General features: G+C 42.0%; 1 protein-coding gene across 1 annotated transcript in view; it reads right to left on the bottom strand.

Moving 5' to 3' along the window:
* SSBP4 (single stranded DNA binding protein 4) overlaps positions 1 to 23080 on the bottom strand; it is a 455748-nt gene extending 432668 nt beyond the window's left edge. Inside the window, exon 1 of the mRNA XM_056574391.1 lies at positions 22912 to 23080. Within this exon, the coding sequence (XP_056430366.1) occupies positions 22912 to 22967 (56 nt within the window). The 5' untranslated portion in view covers positions 22968 to 23080. The remainder of the gene's footprint in view (positions 1 to 22911) is intronic.
* Positions 23081 to 25092: the final 2012 nt, after the last annotated feature.

The following is a 25092-nucleotide window of genomic DNA, read 5'->3' as shown; positions in this document are numbered from 1 at the left end:
TAAGGACGGACCCATTTTTTACCTCAATGACCAGGCTCCTTTTTTTATTAGACATGTATATCTTTAAATGGTAATAACTTTAGAACGCTTTTTCTGGGCAGAGCGATTCTGAGATTGTTTTTTCGTGACATATTGTACTTTATATAACTGGTGCATTTTTGTTGACACATGCAGCATTTTTTGTGAAAAACTCCAAAATATTGAGAAAAACTGGAAACTTTTTTGCATCTTTTTTATTTTTATGGTGTACACTGTGTGGTAAAAGTGATGTTATATTTATTCTGTGGGTCAGTACGATTATGGCGATACCCATTTTATATAACTTTCTATGTTCTTTTTCCTTTTCTGAGCAAAATTCTTTTTCTGCCATTCATTTTCCAACAGCCGTAACTTTTTTATTTTTCGTACGACGCCATTGAGTGAGGGCTTATTTTTTGCAGGAGGAGCTGTACTTTTTATTGGAATTTTTGCAATATGTGCTACCTTTTGATCTTTTATTCCGCTATTTGAACCAAAATTAGCGAATTTTGCTCTTTTTTAATGTTTTTTTTTTTTTTTTACGGCGTTCACCGTGCGGGATAATTTATATTATAGTTTTATAGTACACATCATTACGGACGTGGCAATACCAATTATGTATATGATTTGTGTTTTTGATCTTTTTTGGTTATAATACAGGGCTTTTATTGGGAAATGGGCATTTTTTTTTAAGAACTTTTATTTTATTTTTTACACTTTTTACAGGTTATACTATGCTGCTATACATTTGTACAGCAGCACAGTATGACCCGATCAGCTGCACACAGCACAGCCTGTGCGATGCAGCCTGTGGCTGGATCTCACAGGTTTCCATAGCAGGCAGACAGGAGGTCATGATCTGACCTCCTGCTGCCATAGCAACCAACAGCGACCCACGATCGTATCGCGGCGCTGTTGTTGGTGAACAGGGGGACAGCGCTCCCCCTGTCAACACCATAGATGCCGTGATCAGGACTGATCACGGCATCTACAGGGTTAATGCTGCTGGGACCGGCGCGATCGTGGCTCCGGCAGCTGCGGCGGGACTCCGGCTGTGATTGACAGCCAGGCCCCGCCACCGATCTCCTGCAGTGCCGGAGTTCGTTATGACGTATGCATATGTCCCATCGCGCGAACGTGTCGGGTGCTGGGACATATGCATACGTCCTATAGCGGGAAGGGGGTTAAAATCTCTTGCCACTGTACATGCTCTTCCAGTTGCTGATCCATCATACAAGGTCTAGCCCTGAGTCTGAGGGGTTAGTGTTTCCGCATAAGTAGACTGCTAAACTTGTGTAGGGAGTCTTCTGCAATGTTCCTTAGAAAAAGCATGCAAAGAAGAGTCCATCAAGTTCAGCATATAACCCTACTGGAAATGTTGGTTGGAAAGGTTGGTAAAATCATAACTTAAACATTATAAAAAAAAGTGATATGCCTTTGACTATAGTAAAATCAAGGCATCTGTGCATTGTGTAAGGTTGAAAAGTATTTTTCTCAGTATTTTCAGCTAAACTTAGTAGTGGAACTGATGCAGAATTTTTTTTTTTTTAAGGGTAGGGTCACACACGGCACATCCACAGCGTATTTGATACTGTGGATGTCCTGCCTGCAGTCATAGAGCAACTGCATAGCGAGTTACATGCTGTGGCAAGGTAGGTCTGTGAGTCAGCTTGTAACTGCTGGCGGGAAATCTGAGCTACAGGGAGAAGGGAGCTCACTCTGCTGTCACTCTCTGACTGCTGGCAGTGCATCAGCAACATCAAATACGCTGTGGATGTGCCGTGTCTGATCCTACCATTTCTGTGTTTCAGACCCATTATTGGTTTGGGATAAAATTAATGTATAAAATATCATTGTGAACCCAACCTAAGAGATGTATTTCAATATTTTTTAAACCTTGTAAAAGTTATTTTTAAGTTATGTACAATAACACTCCCCAGAAGTGATCAGATATTGACAAGGTTCTTTAAAACCTCTCTGGCTACTTTTAATGAAGCCCATGACATCAGTCAGGCTCTCATCTCACAAAGATGACCTTCTGGTGTAGATTCGCAATGCCTCATGGCAAACAGAATGAAAAGGCTTCTTCACACACATGGCATGAGTTAGCCAGGCTGCTTCCCCTGGGACTCTACGGCTGGAGTTGAATTGAGAACAATACACAAGCATGCAAATACAATTCAAATGCTAATGCAATGTATTCATATGCAAATTAAGTATATGTCTTGTCATTGTCACATGAAGAGATCGGTCTTGCTTGGGGTCCCATGAGGACAAGTTTTAAACCCTTCCCCCTATTACCTGTTTTCAGAAGATTACACTGTTCTGAAAACCTTTGTTTTATAAAATATGAAAAGAATACATTTACTTGCTTAAAAAAAATTGCATATCTTTCCACAACTGATGAAACTTATAAAGTTCCTTATCGTAACAATATGGTCCTCATAATATTAAAACTTCCATATAAATCAATTGCTTTGGGTTCTCTTTTATAGAGAAATGTGTATTTTTTCTCACTGGCGCTTATTTGTTGAGAAGCACCTTTTCCTCTTTCAGTAATACCTGTTTCACTCAGAAACAAAGCCATCTTGCTTATTATTGTAATAATAGGATTGAAGGAGTATTCCAGGCCTAGAATAATGATGCATTTCCTTAGGACAGATGCAGGTCCACCAAGTGCCACATCCATTTCATCGTTTACAAGGCACAGCTCTGTTTGTAGTGGCAGTGCGTGGTACTGCAGCCCTGTCACATTCACTTGAATAAGAAAGCTGCAATATCAGCTCCTTGCAACTTTAAAGGGGTACTCCACCCCTAGACATCTTATCCCCTATCCAAAGGATAGGGGATAAGATGTCTGATCGCGGGGGTCCCACCGCAATATAGCTTGTGGCACCCACCTGTTTCTGGTCCGGAAGCGCTGGAGGGTCTGGGTCCCGACCTTGGGAACGGACGTTCGTGATGTCACCACTCCGCCCCCGTGTGACGTCACACCCCATCCCCTCAATGCAAGTCTATGAGCGGGGGCGTGATGGCTGGGACCCCCCAATATAGCATGCGGCACCCACCTGTTTCTGGTCCGGAAGCGCTGGAGGGTCTGGGTCCTGACCACGGGAACGGAAGTTCGTGACGTCACGACTCCGCCCCCGTGTGACATCACGCCCCGTCCCCTCAATGCAAGGAGGGGAGGGGTCGTGATGGCACAAACTTCTGTTCCCAAGGTCGGGACCCAGACTCTCCAGCGCTTCCGGACCAGAAAAAGGTGGGTGCCGCATGCTATATTCGGGGGTTTCCAGTGGCGGAATCCTTTGGATAGGGGATAAGATGTCTAGGGGTAGAGTACCCCTTTAAGGAAGGGTCTTCCATCAACTGATTGGCAGGGCAGTCAGACCCCCAGTAACATTCTATCATCTATTTTTCTAATTCCTGTTTTGTCTGATGTTACAATTTCAAACCCGTTAAAAAAAAAAAAGAGAAAAAAAAAAAAAGAAAACCAGCGTCCTAGGAGATAGATATTTTAACACCTTCCCTGCCTTTTTCCCCCTCTCTAAAGCTAGTTCACAGGGTCCAGAATATTGGAGAGGGGATGAACATAAATTACATACTTTTTGTTCACATAGGAGTGCGCAGAAATTTTGTTGGACAGACTCTTTTAGGAACTAGTGGTAACAGTACCACATTAGTACATATGGATTACAGTACTGAAGAATATGTGTGCTCTATATAAATAACAGTGACACCAGCGAGTGTACCTCACTGACATTCAATAACATAGTAGGCATGTTTAGATTTTTTTTTTGCAAAAGCAGTTTTAACAATTGCTAATGCAATATACAGTTGTCTCAATCCCATGCACATATAGCAGTAGTGCGGCAGTGTTTACACAGCCAATTGAGGTGTCCATTACATTTATACAAAAAAAAACTAGATATAGTTTCCCAAAGATGTAATTATTCCATAATAATTAACCTTTTACTATGTCACTAAAAATATGGCAGATATCTGGAGGATAAGGAGACCATTTGTCATGTTCCTCAAACCAATCCTAAGCAATTTTGCTGTGTGGCAGGGTGCATTATCCTGCTAAAAGAAGCAACTGCCATACGAGAATACTGTTGCCATGAAGGAGTGTACGAGATATCAAACAATGTTCGTGTAGGCGGTACGTGTCCAAGTAACATTTCCATATTTACCAGCAAACCTTGGTCAAAGCACATCACACAACCTTCACCATCTTGTTAAATGCCAACAGTGGTGCCATCTCTTCCAAAGTAAGGGCCATGAAAAAATGATCCAAAAACATGACCCCTTCTGCTTCCTCAATTGTTCCATGGTCCAGTTCTAATGCTCAAATGTTCTTTATATGCAATGTCAGGAGTGGACAAGGGTCAGCATGGGCATCCTGATTATAGCCAGCAATACTTTTGTCAGCAACTTATGTTACGGTAGCTCTTTTGTGGGGTCAGCCCAGACAGGCTTTGATGGGGCCCAAGTTCTGCAGAAACTCATGGGAATGGTGTTCCTGCACTTTATCCACAGCAGGAACATTGTTCCCTTTAGCAGGAGCCCGCAGGACATCGTAAGGAAAGACTGTCGCTCCGTGAGCACATTGGTGCACTCACAGCCAAGATGCTTTGTATTAACCCACTGTGGTCTCCTGACTTGTAGTGTCCACAATGATGCTGAAGACAATCATCGCATGCCATAGCAGACAACCTAAAGATCAGCATAGCAAGCACTACTTGTCTGCCTGAGAAAAATGAAGACCAGAAGAAGGCAAGTGTAGGGGAGGAAGGTGTGCTGAGGCCCTGGCTAATACACATTTGGTTGTCAGAATTAGATATGTGCTTAAAAGAAAAAACAGTTAACTCCTTCCTGCCACACATCTGTAGACATATCTACAGTCCTAAGGGCAGAGTGCATAGCGCTCTATCATTTAAGAGGTCTGGCATTCTACTGAGGTGCAAGGAGCTGATGAGATCTGCTTCTGGTCACATCATTTCACTAAACACAGTGTTCAGAGTGAGCCATGTGGTAGTACTACCAGTCAAAGGAATGAAGGCTGCCAGAGAAACCTGTGACAATGGTGTTCCTGCACTTTCTCCACAACAGAAACAAAATTCTCATAGCTCCCAACCTTACCAGGCTCTTCCTGGCAAAGATGAATGATGTCTACAGACAAAGCAGAGAAGGAAGAGGAGAGGCCATGTTGCGGTAATGTGAATATAGGTGGTGGACATGGGGTCTGCATTCAAGGGACAAATATCTTAAAGGGATCTACCCACAGGGGGCAACTATCTATAGGGGAGCAGCTATCTATAGAGGGACACATCTACATAATGGTAAAAGCTTCCTAAAGGGACCTGTTAACCTACTGGAGTGACCTAACTACCTAATTTTGGGCGGGAGGGGGGCCTACCTACTTTTTCCCAATGCACTTATCTAACCATTCTACTGTGTCTGATGCCAAGGGGGAAATTATTAATATTTGGGGCACTATAGGTGCTGGAAAAGTGCAGAGCCCAAAATATTTTTCTAGCAGGTTCTGCAGAGACCAGTCGTGGTTGGAAGAAATCATCACGACAGTCTGGGCTGGATGGAGAAGAAAAAGTGAATGTCTACGATTTGAAGAGCTGAAGAGACTTCACCTGTGACTCACCTAATATAACTGCACTATAATCACTTATATGGTCTGAAGGGATAATGATGCCGGTTATGGTGGGATGAGACCCCCACTGATCACCAGAATTTAGATATGAAGGGAGTAGACCAGCACTCCATTCATCCTCTATTAGTGTCAGTGCTCTTCACTCCCCAGCTCTTAGTGATCTACATACACCCTGTTCTGTAATGTAAGTCGGTGGAGCTGCACAACACAGATTATTGTGATCTGTAGAATAAAGAGCTTTACTGCACTCAGAACTGACATGTCAAAAATTTTTGGGAAATGACAGGTACACTTTAACCCCTTAAGGACCGGGGGTTTTTCCGTTTTTGCATTTTCGTTTTTTGCTCCTTGCCTTTAAAAAATCATAACTCTTTCAATTTTGCACCTAAAAATCCATATGATGGCTTATTTTTTGCACCACCAATTCTACTTTGTAATGACGTCAGTCATTGTGCCCAAAAATCTACGGTGAAACGGGAAAAAAAATCATTGTGAGACAAAATTGAAAAAAAAAACGCCATTTTGTAACTTTTGGGGGCTTCCGTTTCTACGTAGTACATTTTTCGGTAAAAATGACACCTTACCTTTATTCTGTAGGTCCATATGATTAAAATGATACCCTACTTATACAGGTTTGAATTTGTCGCACTTCTGGAAAAAATCATAACTTCATGCAGAAAAATTTATACGTTTAAAATTGTCATCTTCTGACCCCTATAACTTTTTTATTTTTCCGTGTATGGGGCGGTATGAGGGCTCATTTTTTGCGCCGTGATCTGAAGTTTTTAACGGTATCATTTTTGCATTGATAGGACTTATTGATCGCTTTTTATTCATTTTTTCATGATATAAAAAGTGACCAAAAATGCACTATTTTGGACTTTGGAATTTTTTTGCGCGCACGCCATTGACCGAGCGGTTTAATTAACGATATATTTTTATAATTCGGACATTTCCGCACGCGGCGATACCATTTATGTTTATTTTTATTTTTATTTACACTGTGTTTTTTCTTTTATGGGAAAAGGGGGGTGATTCAAACTTTTAATAGGGAAGGGGTTAAATGATGTTTATTCACTTTTTTTTTGCACTTTTTTTTTGCAGTGTTATAGGTCCCATAGGGACCTATAACACTGCACACACTGATCTTTTACATTGATCACTGGTTTCTCATAAGAAACCAGTGATCGATGATTCTGCCGCATGACTGCTCATGCCTGGATCTCAGGCACTGAGCTGTCATTCGGCGATCGGACAGCGAGGAGGCAGGTAGGGGCCCTCCCGCTGTCCTGTCAGCTGTTCGGGATGCCGCGATTTCACCGCGGCTATCCCGAACAGCCCACTGAGCTAGCCGGCATGCTTTCGGTTTCACTTTAGACGCGGCGTTCAACTTTGAACGCCGCGTCTAAAGGGTTAATAGCGCGCGGCACAGCGATCAATGCCGCGCGCTATTAGCCACGGGTCCCGGCCGTTGTTAGAGGCCGGGCCCGAACCGCTATGACGCGGGGCCACGCCGTGGCCCCGCGTTATAGATCGGGAGTGGACACATGACGTTCCAGTACGTCATGTGTCCTTAAGGGGTTAAACTTTCAGCTGCATCTCAAGGTATGTGAATTGATCAATGTAGCACTTGCAACTGGGAGTACAAGTTCTAAGACATATGCTTTGCCATTAACCCCCCAAAAATATATTTTAGATATAGTATATTTAGAAGACAGATCTTAGGGCAGACCTGCGTATCCAAGGCTGCAATATTACATGTATAGTAGGAAACGTCTAAATAATGCAGTCACCATATAACGGTCTATACAGTGAGAATGGCCCATCCTGCTGCTACCCCACAAAGCAATAGTGTCATTGTACAGTAAACATTTCTCCAATGTGCCCACTATAAAGTAAATACGGCCTCTCTGTGAGATCACAGTGCATAGCTAGTTATGATGCATAGCCTTTAACATTAATAAACCAATCATAGTGAACTAGTGACTATTGCCCAGATTTATCAAATTGTGTGAGAAAATGTGGAGGGATTTTCCCACAGCAACCAATCACAGCTCAGCTAGCTCTGGTAAAGTGAAAGTTGAGCTGTGATTGGCTGCTGTTGGAAAATCCCTCCACATTTTCGCTCACACAGTTTGATAAATCTGGGCCAATGTCCCTTTTTTTGTTTTTTTAAGGAACATATATATTTTGTTTGTGTGACACAAAGGTGTGATAGGCTTCACTTTTTTATTAAAGTCCTGCACACAAAATGTATAAGTTTGTGCAAAAAAAACACAAGTTGCTGAGTTATGTAAGACAAATGGGGGGGGGGGGGCGCAAAGCCAGCTCACCCCTGGTCCGGATATTGAGCACGGAAAAGTGCGGACTTCCACTTAAGCACAATGAAAAAATAGAACGGAATCCAGCTCAAATGCAGATCAAATATGCGCAGCTTTATTTCAACATCACGCCCAAAGCAACAGGTACAAGTCGGAAAAATGCAATTTTAGATACATTTTTCTTGACCATTTTATAACAAACGTTGACCAGTTGCCCATAGCATTAGATCGTTTTTTTTTTTTTGGGCAGTGAAAAATCTGCTGGCAGCTTTATTATTGTAGAGGCTACTTTAGGGTTATTGCTAAACTTCCTTTTATCATGTGATTTGGGTTGATACATGACCTGTGTCCTCCCAGTATGTCTATGGCCCTTATTTACTAAGAGTGGAGTATAGGTTTCTTTGAGGGTTTTAATTCCCTACAATTTATTTTCCACAGTACAGTATTTACTAAGCTTTCCCTACATTTTATTTATTTATTTATTTATTTAATTTATTTTTTTTTTACACATGCTCTGATCTGTAGGGCTTTCCTCAGCTGAAATCCACCACATTTTCTGTGAAAACCTCAGTAAATATGTAGGGTTCTTGTGAAAATGTTGGGAACACTCCCCTTTTTCGGTGACCATGCCCCTTTCTGGATGGTCACTCCCCTTTTTCGGGTTTTCTTAGCAAAATGGAGAGTTAGTCAGGGTTGTTTCAATTCTGGCGCAAATTTTGGCGCAAAATCTGGCGCAGACATAATTTCTGATGCAATGCGCCAGAATCTGGCGCACAACCCGACAAAACATGTCGGGTTTGCAATAGTAAATGGGGGCCTATGTGAACATGTCACTGTTAATAGTGATCTAATATCTTTTGCACGTTAATACACTACAAGGTGTTTAGATGCACAATTTTTACATGTAACCACACTTTCTTAACCTGTGAAAACTGCACAACAAAACTGCAGCAATTGTAGTAGAAAAGTTTTTCCACATAACTGGTTACAAGTTGGCCATGTAAACTCAGCCTTGAGTTGGATCTGTATATACCGGATTGATGAAATACCTAAACAATGTCATCCTGTTATGCTGAACCCCAAGGGGGAATAAAGTAATTAAAAGAGGTCAAATATAGTAATACAATCAAAATACACAAAAACATAGTAGCCAATTGAACTATTCTAGAAGCCTTCTTTCCAATTTTTGTGTTCTGGCAAGAAGAACTGTCCTCAATACCAAGAAGTGGACCTTATTAAAAAACAAAAATATTATAGAAAATAGGAACCTCGTCAACAGCAGTACCAGGCAGGAGAAAAAGAGGGAATTTGGGGTTCTCATCCATTAGGGTCACTAGGAAACTAGTATAGGTTTAGTATTAGCATACATGACAGAATTTAAGATGGTTGGTTTGACCATTCACATTGAATAAAACATAGGTCTGTCTAAAAATGCACTACACATCTCTTAACTGCAGCATAATGATGACTAGAGATGTGGTTTTCCCAAAATCTTAGCTGTAAGAAAAGATTTACTTTTTAGAAGCATTTAACTTCCATACGCCATTTTCATTAAGCAAAACCATAAACCAATGTGTCTGCTTATAGCAGAATCGGCAGCGGATTTCCCACTGAGTGATATAGGATGCTGTATGTGTGACCTCACCCTCAAGGGGTTTTATCACAAAAATGAATAGGTCTATACTAATGCCTTATATGAAACTAAACATATTAAGCATAATAAACAGAAACAAAAACAAATCTCTTAGAAAAAAAAAATGAATTTATATGAAGCTGAATCAAGTCTACCTCTACTGATTGCTGACTGTATTGTTATTCTGACCTAGGAGCCAAACGTGATGTTTTTATAAATGCCCTCAGGTGCTGGCAAAAACGCTTAGTCCCCTGTCCTCTGTGCTCCTTCTTCCTTCAGAAGATGTCAGGAACCTACAGTACTGACCACTCAGCAAATCATTGCTGTAGTAGTAGTACTAGTGACCGGCCTCAGCTGGCGATTGGCTGAGCAGGTAGATGGGTGAGTAGGATGAAGTTGATGAAGCAGGATAAGGCGGAGATGACCAGGCACCATCAGGAGCAAGATAGGCAAGTATGGGTTATAATTTATTTTGGTAGGAAATGTATATCCTTTTTAAAAATATTTTATAAGTGGCCAGGTTAGGCTAAAAAACAAGCAAAGGTGAATCACCTAGTGTAATCCTTGAAGTTGATGTTCTGATGGTACTCTGTCTCCACTGCTAACCACTTCCTGTTCTTCTCCTGACATGAGGATGTGCCCACTCAACCAATCACAGGTAAAACTGAGTTACAGCTGCGGCCAGCAATTGGCTCAGCAGACAATTCCTTGTGTGAATGTGGAGTGCTGAACAGTGGAGACTGAGCACAGAACATCAGCCAGGTGACAACACCTTCGCTTAAAGGAGTACTCTAGTGCAGAGTATTCCTGCTCCGTCCTGCCCGGGCTGCAAAATAAATGAAAATGAACCATCACTCACCTCCCTGGGTTCCCGCGGAGCGCCACTACAGCTGATCGGTCCTCCGGTCCATCTCCTTCATACTTCCTGGTGTAACGAAGCGTCACATGGCGCTCAGCCTATCGCCGGCCGAGGCAGAACATCGCGGCGGCCGGCAATAGGCTGAGCGCCATGTGACGCTTCGTTACACCCGGAAGTATGAAGGAGATGGATCGGAGGACTGATCAGCTGTAGTGGCGCTCCGCGGGACCCAGGGAGGGGAGTGATGGTTCATTTTCATTTATTTTGCAGCCCGGGCAGGACGGAGCAGGAATACTCTGCACTAGAGTACTCCTTTAAGCGAAGGTGTTGTCACCTGGCTGATGTTCTGTGCTCAATCTCCACTGTTCTAATTGCTGTCTGACTGCTATAAAAAGGAAAGGGTCACATGGGGAGCATCCACAGCATGTTCATGGCAGTCACTAGAGGGACTGTAGAGCAAGCTCCCAGCTGCAGCCCTGTAGCTCTATGTGTCCACTCATACTGGCGGCTTTCCATCTGTAGAAACTTGCTGCTATGAGCGGACACAAAGAGGTGCCCGTCCACAGTCAGGAGCTCGCTCTGCAGTCCCTCTGTGACTGCAGTCGGTGCATCGGCAATGCGAAATACAATGCAGATGCACCCCGTGTGACCCTGCCCTTACAGGAAAAATAAATAAAATCACCAGATAACCCCTTTAATGCAAAGTAAAATGATTCTAATGTCTTTTGTACTTTTCTAGTTTATCAGCAAGATCTCAGAAATGTTAGGTGCAGTCTTATTATATCCAAGCATTTCACTTTGGATGGGAAAATACCCAGGTAACAGGGTAGCAATTAGGGACAGGGTCAATAAGGTTGGGTTCACACCACATTTTTGCAATACAGTTTCGGTATACGATTTCAATTTGAAACCCATATGGAGCCTTATTGAAAACTGTATGCATTAACTCTCCAATGAAAACCACATGCCAAAAGATGCATCATGTTGTGTCCGTTTTGCATCCTGTATGGTTTTGTCATTTTTTTTCCCCATACCAAAAACCATAGCCTACCACGGTTCTTGGTCCAGGTGAAAAACCGTATTGAAACCGTATACTTTTTTTTTTTAACATGGGAGTCAACGTATGTGCGTATGCTTCCATCCGATTTGCACCAAACGTTTCTTGACTTTGCAGATGCGCATTGCACACTGAAAGTTTTTTTTTCTTGGAATTTCAATCAAACAAGTGAAACTTAATTCATAATTGAGTGAAAAGTTAAATATGTATACGTTTTCTTTTATTAAATAACAGATGCAACCAGACATTTTACAATCCGTATACGGGTTAAAATTTGTACACACGTTTTGATACAGTTTAGTCCGGTTCTAACCCCTTAAGGACCAGGCCATTTTACACCTTAAGGACCAGAGGATTTTTTGCACATCTGACCACTGTCACAATTTAAACATTAATAACTCTGGAATGCTTTTACTTATCATTCTGATTCCGAGAATGTTTTTTCGTGACATATTCTACTTTAACATAGTGGTAAATTTTTGAGGTACCTTGCATCCTTTCTTGGTGAAAAATCCCCAAATTTGATGAAAAAAATGAAAATTTTGCATTTTTCTAACTTTGAAGCACTCTGCTTGTAAGGAAAATGGATATTCAAAATACATTTTTTTTGTTCACATATACAATATGTCTACTTTATGTTTGCATCATAAAATTGACGTGTTTTTACTTTTGGAAGACACCAGAGGGCTTCAAAGTTCAGCAGCAATGTTTACATTCTTCACAAAATTTTCAAACTCACTATTTTTCAGTGACCAGTTCAGTTTTGAAGTGGATTTGAAGGGTCTTCATCTTAGAAATACCCCACAAATGACCCAATTATAAAACCTGCACCCCTCAAAGTATTCAAAATGACATTCAGTAAGTGTTTTAACCCTTTAGGTGTTTCACAGGAATAGCAGCAAAGTGAAGGAGAAAATTCAAAATCTTCATTTTTTACACTCGCATGTTCTTGTAGACCCAATTTTTGAATTTTTACAAGGGATAAAAAGGAGAAAATGTATACTTATATTTGTAGCCCAATTTCTCTCGTGTAAGGAAATAACTGATATGTCTATGTTAATTGTTCAGCGGGCGCAGTAGAGGGCTCAGAAGGGAAGGAGCGACAAATGGTTTTTGTGGGGCATGTTGCATTTTGGAAGCCCCTATGGTGCCAGAACAGCAATAAAAATGAAATAAAATAAACACATAGCATACCATTTTGGAAACTAGACCCCTCGGGGAACATAACAAGAGGTAAAGTGAACCTTAATACCCCACAGGTGATTCACGACTTTTGCATATGTAAAAAAAAAATTTAAAAATGTTTTACCTAAAATGCTTGGTTTCCCCAAAATTTTACATTTTTAAAAAAGGGTAATAGCAGAAAATACCCCCCAAAATTTTAAGCCCAATTTCCCCCAATTCAGAAAACACCCCATATGGGGGTGACAAGTGCTCTGCTGGCGCACTACAGGTCTCAGAAGGAGTCACATTTGGCTTTTTTAAAGCAAATTTTGCTCTGGGGGCATGTTGCATTTAGGAGCCCCTATGGTGCCAGAACAGCAAAAAGAAAAAAAACCCACATGGCATACCATTTTGGAAACTAGACCCCTTGGGGAACATAACAAGGGGTAATGTGAACATTTATACCCCACAGGTGTTTCACGACTTTTGCATATGTAAAAAAAAATTTTTTTTTACCTAAAATGCTTGGTTTCCCAAAAATTTTACATTTTTAAAAAGGGTAATAGCAGAAAATACCCCCCATAATTTATAACACAATTTCTCCCGAGTACGGCGATACCCCATATGTGACCCTAAACTGTTGCCTTGAAATACGACAGGGCTCCAAAGCGAAAGAGCGCCATGCGCATTTGAGGCCCAAATTTGGGATTTGCATAGGGGTGGACATAGGGGTATTCTACGCCAGTGATTCCCAAACAGGGTGCCTCCAGCTGTTGTAAAACTCCCGGCATGCCTGGACAGTCAGTGGCTGTCTGTCAATACTGGGAGTAGTTGTTTTGCAACAGCTGGAGGCTCCGTTTTGGAAACAGTGGCGTACCAGACGTTTGCCATTTTTATTGGGGAGGGGGGCTGTGTGGGAGTATGTGTATATGTAGTGTTTTTTACTTTTTAGTTTATTTTGTGTTAGTGTAGTGTAGTGTTTTTAGGGTACAGTAACACGGGCGGGGGTTCACAGTTTCTCGCTGGCAGTTTGAGCTGCGGCAGAAAATTTGCCGCAGCTCAAACTTGCAACCGGATACTTACTGTAAACCTCTGCCCATGTGAGTGTACCCTGTACAATCAAATTTTTTTGGGGGGGGGGGGGGGGAGAAACATCCAGCTGTTGCAAAACTACAACTCCCAGCATGTACGGTCAGTACATGCTGGGAGTTGTAGTTTTGCAACAGCTGGAGGCACACTGGTTGTGAAACACCAGGTTTGGTAACAAACTGAGTGTTTTACAACCAGTGTGCCTTCAGCTGTTGCAAAAGTTACAACCCCCGGCATGTACAGACAGCAGAAGGGCATGCTGGGACTTGTAGTTATGCAACAGCTGGAGGCATACTACTTTGGCTGGGGATTGTAGTTATGCAACAGCTGGAGACACAAAGGTTTGCTACTTAACTCAGTGTTTCACAACCAGTGTGCCTTCAGCTGTTGCAAAACTACAACTCTCAGCAGTCACCAACAGCCAACGGGCATGCTGGGAGTTGTAGTTATGCAACCAGCAGATGCACCACTACAACTCCCAGCATGCACTTCAGCTGATTACAACTCCCAGATTGCACAATCAGCTAAAGTGCAAGCTGGAAGTTGTAGTTATACAACAGCTGAAGGTACACTTTTCCATAGAAAAAATGTGCCTCCAGCTGTTGCAAAACTATAAGTCCCAGCATGCCCATAAGGGAATGCTGGGAGTTGTGGTGGTCTGCCTCCTGCTGTTGCATAACTACAGCTCCCAGCATGCCCTTTTTGCATGCTGGGAGCTGTTGCTAAGCAACAGCAGGAGGCTGTCACTCACCCAACTGCTGATCCACGCTGAAGCTCAGTCCCTTGCCGCCGCCGCCACTCCTGGGGCCCCGATCCCAACAGGGATGCCGGGGATCGGGGTCCCCAGCTGCCGGGGTCCTCTTCCCGCACCCGATCACGTCCTCCGGCCGACGAATCAAGGCGATCGTGAGGTGGCAGCAGTGCCACCTCACCCCTGCTGGCTATGGCTGTTCGGGGCAGTCAGAGACGGCCCCGATCAGCCAGTAATTCCGGGTCACCGGGTCACTGGAGACCCGATTGACCCGGAATCCGCCACAGATCGCTGGGCTGAATTGTTCAGCGATCTGCGGCCATTGCCGACATGGGGGGGTCCTCATGACCCCCCTGGGCGTTATGCCGCGATGCCTGCTGATCGATATCAGCAGGTATTGGGCACCGGCTCCACTCCAGCTGGCTGCGGGGGGCCGGGAATGGGCAGGATGTACTCCTCCGTCCTCGGTCCTTAAGGACTCGGAAACTGGGGCGTAGGAGTACGTCCATTGTCCTTAAGGGATTAAGGAATTTGTTTTTCATCAAAAAACCTGATACAGGAACTGTACTGCAAAAACGTGGTGTGAACCCAGCCTAACACACTGGAGAACTGGAGAAGTTGGGCACAGGTGAGCTGGAGAAGTAGCAGTCTGGCACAACACAGGGCAGTACACAACAAAGCTGGAGAAAAGGGCTTTGCCCATAGGAGAGCAGGGGAAGGATTGGTCTAGCCATTGTTATTATGCTGCACACTAAGACTATATTCACACAGTGGAATATCTGCAATTCCACACAAATTCCATTCAGGAAAGCTTGCTGAACGAAATTGCGGCAAAATTTTGTGTTGTCAAAACACAGAATTCTACTGAAATTCAAAGCCCCATTGACTTCAATGGGATTCTGCCATGGAATTCTGCAAAATTAAAGACAGGTCTTTAAATATTGCGAAATGCAGAATTTCCGCTGTGTGAATGGGACAGCGGCATCCCATTAAAATGATTGGGCAGTAAGATTCAGCGGAATTCCACACAAAAAGTAACCTGGTCGAACAACTCAAAAATAAATCATAAAATTGGATAATTGGAAATTTGAATGCATTTTAAATCTCTCAGATTCCATAGCAATATTTCACAGATTCAACCAAATGTAATTTAAAACAATATGTCAAAATATTTGACTTTACTTGCTGACCGGATGGTACTTCTGGATAAAATGCAATAGAAGCACATGGTCCACTATCCTTACACACTGTACTGTAACTAACCTGAGTTGTTGAAAAGGAAAAATGCGGTGTGCAAATTATTGTGCAAATCTTTACCCATTACTAAGGAAGGAATAAGCAGATAATCTTAAAGAGGTACTACCTCAAAAGGTAACTTGTGGTGTAGTTGAGATGGTGGGGTCTGACCACTGGGACCCCCACTATCTCCTGAACGGCTTCGGCTCTCTGAGTGAGGAGAGCTGGTGGGGTCGGCATGCGCTCCATTAATTTATTTGGGAATACTGAAGATGCCTGAGTACAGCACTCAGATCTCTTGGAAGCTCCAATAGAGGATGAATGGAGCACAAGCGGACCCCATTAAGCGCTTCTCTCATAGAACCGGGACGTGTTCAGGAGATCGCGGGAGGTCCCAGTGGTCAGATCTAAAATTTGTCCCCTAGGGGATAAGTTAGTGTTCGCTGCACTACCCATTTAAAAATAAAAGTTAATTCAGCAGCTAATAAAAACTGTTTTATCAGGAGAGATGTTTATCCATGTGTTTTTTTTTTGCTTGTTTTTTTTTAAACAAAAAATAAGTAAATCAATGACTACCTGTGGGAAACCTACACATAGGGAAGGATTTAAAGGGGTTGTGCGCTGCCCTGCATTTCGGAGCTCCGCACGCAGCATTCGGAAGTTCATTAAGAAAAATAAATGTTTTCCAGTGGAGCACCCCTTTAAAATTTCCCCAATAGCTTTGGGGGAATTTATCATTTGCATTGCTTTGCGATTTTCTCTATGAGTAGATGTTACCGAATGTAATTTTAGATGACACACCTAACTTAAGGGGGTACTCTGATGGAAAACAAATGTTTTCCATATAAATGGTGCCAGAAAGTTAAACAGATTTGTAAATTACTACTACTACTACTATTAAAAAATCGTAATCTTTCCAGTACTTCTCAGCTGTTGTATGCTACAGAGGAAGTTGTATAGTTCTTCTGCTGTCACATCTGTACATGTCAGGAACTGTCCAGAGTAGGAAAATATCCCCATAGCAAACCTCTTCTGCTCTGGATAGATCCTGACACGGACAGAGGTGTCAGCAGAGAGCACTGTGGTCAGACTGGAAAGAACTACACAACTTTCTCTGTAGCATAAATCAGATGATAAGTACTGAAAGGATTAAGATATGTTTTAATAGAAGTAATTTACAAATCTGTTCAAATTTCTTGCACCAGTTTATTTAAAAACTTTTTTTTCCCCACCCGAGTAACCCTTTAAATGGGCAAAAGTTTTGGTAGGTTAGGGTCCGAGTTTCAGACTGTGACTGATAGCTAGAAATTACTAGAAGAAGAGCACGCTAAGCGAGACAAACTTACAGTGTAAGGTCGATTTCTTTTTCTGTTTGTTCTAACAATTGGTCAGGATCTAAACACTGAGACCCTGACCAATCAAAACGTTTGACATGTCTCTAGGACATGCCAAAAGTTTTTAGATTTTTTTAAAGCCACAGCTACACTTTAGGCTCAGCTTTACAACTGTGCAAACACAAAAAAAAAGTGTGTGATGTGATTTCTGAAGACTAATGTTCACATTGCCATGCTCTGACCCGTTCAGGGTCTGTTTGGATCTTTTTTTTTTTTCCCCCACTGGACAGACCCAGAATGTCTGAGCATAATTGACACCGCTGGGTCCCGACAGCTTAAATGGGGTCCGTCAAAAAAAATTATAATATATATATATATATATGACACGCATTATTTATTTTTTTCTCCACTCAACTATTGTACTTCCAACTGACTGACTAACTAACAGAGCTCCCTTTACTGGAGCACAACAGCAGTGTGAACGAGCCCTAACAAAAGACTTGTCTGCTATGGACTGGAGTCTATGTGCAAACTTTTGTACTTAAAGGAGTTGTGCTCCGCTCACAGCGTCCGGAAGCTCATTACTCCGAACGCTGTGTGCGGGCTTCCATGTTCGCAGCCACCGGGCGTGACGTCACGCCCGGACCCTTCGTGAAGTCTCGCCCGCCCCCTCGTGACGTCAAGCCCGCCCGCCCCCTCTACCAAAGTCTATGGGAAGGGGGCGTGACAACGGGGGCATTTGTGGGCAAGACGTCGCGAGGGGGCGGGCGTGACGTCACGCCTGGCGGCTGCGAACACGGAGGCCCGCACACAGCATTCGGAGTAATGAACTTCCAGACGCTGAGAGCGGAGCTCCGAAAGTCAGGGCAGCACACAACCCCTTTAAATCAAATAATAGTAATTCATAGGATTTTCTTTACTGGCTGCATCTGTTGAAAGGTGGCTTCTCTTTCAGGTGCATTTCGAAAGTGGCCTTAGTGGTATTGTCTTAAAAAAAAAAAATAAAAAAAAAATAAGTTGCACCAAGATTACTCAAATAAAAAATGCAATACCTTGAAAAAATTCTCCCCAATGTCTTATGAACGTTTTCTTGCTCAAAGCAGAACATACTGGTGTAGTGATGTTAACCTCTTAAGGACGCAGGGCGTATGGATACGCCCTGCATTCCGAGTCCTTAAGGACGCAGGGCGTATCCATACGCCCGTGGGAAATCCGGTCCCCACCGCTAGCCGGTTGGGGACCGGAGCCGGATGCCTGCTGAAATCATTCAGCAGGCATCCCGGCACATCGCCCAGGGGGGTCCTGAGACCCCCCCATGTCGGCGATCGGAGAAAATCGCATGTCAATTCAGACATGCGATTTTCTCCAATTCCGGGCTGATCGGGTCTCTGGTGACCCGATCACCCGGAAAATAGGGCTGATCGGAGTTGTCAGCAACAACCCCGATCAACCCAAAGGATTGGAGTGAGATCGCAAAGCTGCGATCTACTTCTATCCCCTGCCATTACTCAGAACGGAGTTCTGACCAATGGCAGCGCAGGACAGGGGGTTGCCATGGCAACCCCCCGTTCTGCCCGCCCCTGGATGTCAAGGGGCTCTGGAAAGAAGATGGAGGCCGTACCTGCAGGAGAAGATGCCTGGGGACCTGGGATCTTCGCTGGAGCCTGCAGGATCCTGATCAGGTAGGGAATCCACAGTGGGGGGGGGGGATTGAAAGTGAAAGTAAATCGATCTTTACTGTGGCAACCACTAGGGGGGCCAAACTGCAACTCCCAGCATGCCCAGAGAGCCAAAGGCTGTCTGGGCATGCTGGGAGTTGTAGTTTTGCAACATCTGGAGGGTCACAGTTTGGAGACCACTGTTACAGGGGTGCCCAAACAGTAGCCCTCCAGATGTTGCCAAACTACAACTCTCAGCATGCCTCGACTGCCCAGGCATGCTGGGAGTTGTAGTTCTGTAACATCTGTCCCTTCAGATTTAGCAATTTTCATGACATTTTTGAAAATTGCTGCTCTACTTTGAAGCTCTCTAATTTTTTCAAAAAGCAAAAATATGTCCATTTTATGATGCCAACATAAAGGAGACATATTGTATTTGTGAATAAAAATAACATTTATTTGGAATATCCATTTTCCTTACAATTAGAGAGCTTCAAAGTTAGAAAAATGCAACATTTTCAAAATTTTCATGAAATTTTGGGATTTTTCACCAAAAAAGGATGCAAATAGCGCCGAAAATTTACCACCAAAATAAAGTAGAATATGTCACGAAAAAACAATCTCAGAATCAGAATATTCGGTAAAAGCATTTTCGCGTTATTAATTTGTAAAGTGATGGTGGTCAGAATTGCGAAAAAGGGCTCAGTCCTTAAGGTGAAAAAGGGCTGTGTCCTTAAGGGGTTAAAGAGTACCTGTCACCAAACTTAATATAATGTTCTGTATGTAATTATTAGACACTTTGCTATTTACTTGCTGTTAAAATTCTCAACCTTTATATGTTTTTAATGTGACTGACAAAATGGCCACTAGGTGGCCCTGTTCTGTTCCCTGCGCACGTCAAACAGTCAGTTTGGTCTCCTCCCGACCTGGCAGGAGACCAAACTCAGGAAGTGCATTAAGGGCATGGGGAGGCACAGCGACGTTGCGCCTGCTTGGGAACGCCCACTTTATCCTGCCAGAAGCTCACACAATGTGAGCAAGGTGAAAGGTATGATACACAGCTTTTTAAAGCTTGGAAATTTTTTTTAGGGCAGGAGGGGTGTTAGGAGTGGTTAGAGAATATAATCTGAGTTAGATTAGAAAATATGGTTTGATGACAGGTTCTCTAAGTTGGAACAATATCTTTGCAGCAGCGTACCAAAGTTATCATAAGTAATGTTGTTCCATCCATTTTTTTCACATACACCTGAGTTATTTTGTAAACAGTAGATTGTGTCAAGTTTTTATTGTTGTCAGACAAAATGCAGTTTTGTACTTTAAAGGAATTGTTTTTACCTCATGGTATTTCTAAGTAAAATGGTTTATTATTATTGATATACATTTCTGTACAGTAAATATTTTAACCTTAAAACAAATACCAGTACATCACTGTAGAATTTGCTACATTAAGTTGTCACCATACTAAAGAGTCCCAAAAAATACTACACATTTTATTTCACAGAAGAAATGATGATGGTTACACCAGTTACATTGAAGGACAATGTAAGGAGAACGTACACTACCGTGACCATGATCTGTGGCACTTTTTCAATATGGTTAAATGGAGCAACATTACATGCAAGCCTGGGTCAACTATGATATGGATGGTAAAAGTTACATTTAGAACACTAGAATAAAACTTTATTATTCTCCTACATTTATGAGTGTTTGTTTTCTCAGATAAGATATGGTATCCAAAAATAAATAAATAAATAAAGTCTCAAGTTAAAGATCATGGGATCAAATATCAAGATAAGCAGTCTCTATTAAAAAAAATATATATATATTTATTAAATAAAATATAAATATATAAAATTGACATAAGCATTCTCTATTAAATATATATATATATATATATATATATATATATATATATATATATTATATATATATATATATATATATAAATAATAAAATATAAATATACAAAATAAGCACTCTTAAAAAAAAAACTAAAAAATTATATATATATCTAATAAAACATAAATATATAAAATAAGCACTCTATTATCAATAAAATGTATATATATATATATATATATATATATAAAAATATAAAAGTAAATATATAATAAATAAAATATAAATATATAATAAAAAATATATAAAATAAGCATTCTCTAATATATATATATATTAAATAAAATAAGCATAAGCATTCACTATTAAGTATATATAAATATATAATAAATAAAATTTAAATATATAAAATAAGCATAAGCATTCACTTTTAAGTATATATAAATAAAATGTAAATATATAAAATAAGCATAAGCATTCACTATTAAGTATATATAAATATATAATAAATAAAATATAAATATATAAAATAAGCATAAGCATTCACTAGTAAGTATATATAAATATATAATAAAATATAAATATATAAAATAAGCATAAGCATTCACTATTCATATGAACAAGATATATAGGACTCTATACACACTTCAATAGAAAAGTAATTCTTAGACAGTAACACTAACACAGAGAACACAAAGACTTAGAAAGAAACCATAGAATGTGTAATATCCAGCTATATACATCAATGTAACATTCCACAGACAGCAAGTCAAATCTTTTCAACTTTACAAAAGTACACTAAGTAAGGCATCGTTTCCCCAACCAGGGTGCCTCCAGCTGTTGCAAAACTACAACTCCCAGCATGCCCGGACAGCCAGCGGCTGTCCGGGCATGCTGGGAGTTGTAGTTTTGCAACAGCTGGAGGCACCCTGGTTGGGAAACACTGAAGTAAGGAATAGGGACTCCAGTGCATACAGCAGGCAGCCATCAGAAAATAGAATAAAACTAGGTCATAAGAGATGTCAAAAGTGATAAAAAAAAATTCAACAGGACCAAAAATAATTAAAAAAAAAGTACAAAACCATAGTGATATAAATGTTACATGTAAATTATGCAATAAGTTTTATATGTCTTTTAAATTCTATATCATAAATCACATTATATATATATATATATATATATATATATATATATATATATATATATATATATACACACATACACACACACACACACAGGATGTGTGTTTGTAGATCTAAGTATACACCTACACACTCCTATACCCAAACATTCAGGCATGCTTTGCCAACTTGATCAGACAAATGTGTGAAATGTACTCCATAAAGCCCAGGCATCAGCTGGTGGCACTCTTGTAAGAAATGATATGTAAATCCACATTCTTAGAGGAATGATTGTCCTGAGCTGGAGAAAAGCAGAAAGAGGCAGAGGTGGAGTGTCAGCTTTGTCTTGCCACAATGACAATCCAGTTAACTAGTTCATGCCCATTCTGTGCCTCCTAGCCTGGACACACAATCACTCCTGATCTATAGGATTAAGCTGGTGGAGGATGAATAGGGGCTTGCTGCCCCATACATGTACACACACACATATGAGATAAGAAAGCCTGGGGAGCTGTGGTGGGATTAGGATGGGGTCATTGTGCCAGCTGGGGCATCCCTGGCTGGGCTCTGTAGAGTTTGGGGGTGGCATGCATGCTGGAGCAGGGGGGAAGCCATCAGCTTGCATAGGAGAGCATATGAAGTGAACTTACTGCAGGATCCGGCCAAAAAAATTAGGAGGGAATTTCAAGAGTGGGAAAAAGTGTGTAGAGAGGAGCAGAAGAGTGATGACTGGTCAGGATGCCCACCCCTGCCTGGGCATCACCACCAACAATGCCCCCACAACTACATCCACACAATCAATATGTCCAGCAGCATCAATGAACACGGTGCATAAAAAAAAGTTTCCAAGCAAGTCCCTGAGCAAATGCCTAGCGCCAAGTCCCAGGAGCCGATCAGAGATCAATACATGGGCACCTGGTGTGCCAGTGCCAGCCGCCAGGGAAGCGCAGCGGGCATGTGTCAGGAAAGTTCCGTGCAGTCCCGAGAAGTGTGCAGATCTGTGGGACCAGGACCTAGCGGAGCCCGCAGCCCATGCCCTCACTACACCCAGATAGCGGGACTACCAGGACAGGACAGGGGGCGACCAAGAAAGTTGTGTGAGCCCGCAGAGCAGCACCGCCCGCCCGCCCGCTGCAGGAAAGAAAGCAATGAATGGCACTTACTTTTCCCTCGCCTGGCTATCAGAAGGGACAGTGGATCCTTTCCCTTTGGCATACATGCTTGTTTGAGACTTTTCCTACTCAACACCTGTCAAAGGAAGCAGCCAGCAATGCTCTCTCTATCTCCATAGCTACCCCTTCAGTTTTTTACATCCCAAAGCATTGGCCACAAATCAGGCACATTTTCTAATGGGGGATCTTGAAACAGCCAGAGCTTTTTTTTTTTTTTTTTTTTTTCTTTTTTTTTTTTTCTCGTCTTTCTTTTTTTTTTTTTTTTTTTTGTTGAGCTGTTCCGGGAATCTGCCGCTCCTCCCGCCCTGAAGAGAAGGCAGCGTGTGTGAGAGAGGGAGCGGGCTCGTGTGTTTCTTCACTCTTAAAGGGGCGACGCTCCGGCCATGTGGACGCTGTGTACGAGCACCCTGCTGCTTTAAAGGGGCCACAGTCTTATTATCTCTCACTTCTATCATTCATTGGAAGAAAGTTTAACCAGAAAAGGACACGAACGGAAGTAATAGACACATAGAAGGACCAGCCATAAGATTCAAACCACTGATAGATGCGTTGAATAACGCTGATAATCTGGTTACAATGGCAGCTGCCTAGGGCTGAGATACATCAGGCAGCAGTAAAGAGTTCGTTTTTAAAGGGGCTCTGTCAGAATCAAAAACTTTATAGGGGAATTTTTCATTATTGTCTGTGGTGGGACAAAGTGTTTCACAGTCAATCATTTTTAGCTGAGAAAGTGCTGAGGTGTGTCCCATCTATGACATGGCGCAGAGCATATGAAAAATGTGTATGCACAATACACCGCTAAGGGAAATTACCTCAGCACAGTCACTGTCCATGTCATGTGCTGCATGGTGCTCTATTGCATTTCTGACCCCCCATAACATTCTTATTTTTGTTATGATGTATAGATTTTAATGATTGTTGAGACCCAATTAGCTCCTAGCAGGCTATAACTACCCCTCCCCCTTATTACAATAATTAATTAAATAATAACTGACACAACAACAATTCAACTTTTTATGGGTGGGAATCGGCCACAGCTTTATTTATAAAATTACTTATATAAATAACAATTTAACTGTAACAAAGACACCGATTGGCTTCTTGCCAACCCGTGAGGTGCTGCCACACTGTCCTGTGTGGAGGTCTACCCCGGGTTGACCCCGCTTTCACCATCTTCTTACCGCAAAGCTGTGACTTACAATAAACAGAGATACAAAAAGGGAGGGAGGGAGGGCAAAACTCCGGGTCCTGGGCAGATTGAGGGGGGAAGGGAGACACCACAGCTATAAATACCCAGGGGAGGGCCCCTGAAAGCCAGGGAAACTATTAAACCCCTGATTGGTGCACTCCTTCCCCCCACCCATGGGACATACCACTATAGTTACCAACAAGTTTTTACAGGCGGGGGAGGGGCCTAAAAACCTTGCCTGTATATTTCTTAACCCCTTAACTGCTCACCAGTCAGGGGGCAAGCTAGTTATGCACAGCTTGCCCCTCCAGGTATTTGTGTTTTCTTTTTTTTTTTTTTTGGGGGGGGGGGGGGGGGGGGGGGGGTCACACAGCATCCTTAAAACTATTAAAATAAACATTAATAGAATTCCAAAAAAGTCCAGACTGCAGATTTTTGGTCACATCACCAACCCCATTGGTGATGTAACCAAAAATCTGCAGTCTGGACTTTTTTTGATTTTTTTTTTATGTTTATTTTAATAGTTCGGCTAGTTCTGCATGCGGTTATACCAGATATGTTTATTTCATTGTTTTACATTTTTTTATTTGTAAAATGGGAAAGGAGGGTAATTTTTTTTGGGTTGAGACCGGAAGGAAGAGAGTGTAATCTGCAGCAGACCTACGGGGACCAGGGATAAGTGAGCATCAGGTTTTTTATATTTCTCCTGGAAACATACAACTGGAAGTTGTAGTTTTGAACCATTTGCCTGTGGCTAGTCATTTTTCTAAGGCTAGGTTCAGACTACGGAATCTCCAGGCAGAAAATTTCTGCCCGGAGATTCCGAGTGCGGCCAGCGCCGGCTGAATCAGTTGGCGCTAGGACCGCGCGGACACTGCAGTCTCCAATAGACTGCAATGTGTTCCGCGTGGATTTACGCCTGAAGAAAGAGCAACGCCTTTCTTCAGGCAGATTTTCAAAGCAGATTTTCCGCTTCACAAATT

Source organism: Hyla sarda, chromosome 1, assembly GCF_029499605.1.
Source record: "Hyla sarda isolate aHylSar1 chromosome 1, aHylSar1.hap1, whole genome shotgun sequence".
NCBI classification, from domain to species: Eukaryota; Metazoa; Chordata; class Amphibia; order Anura; family Hylidae; genus Hyla; species Hyla sarda.
This window is presented reverse-complemented; position numbering and strand designations above follow the sequence as displayed.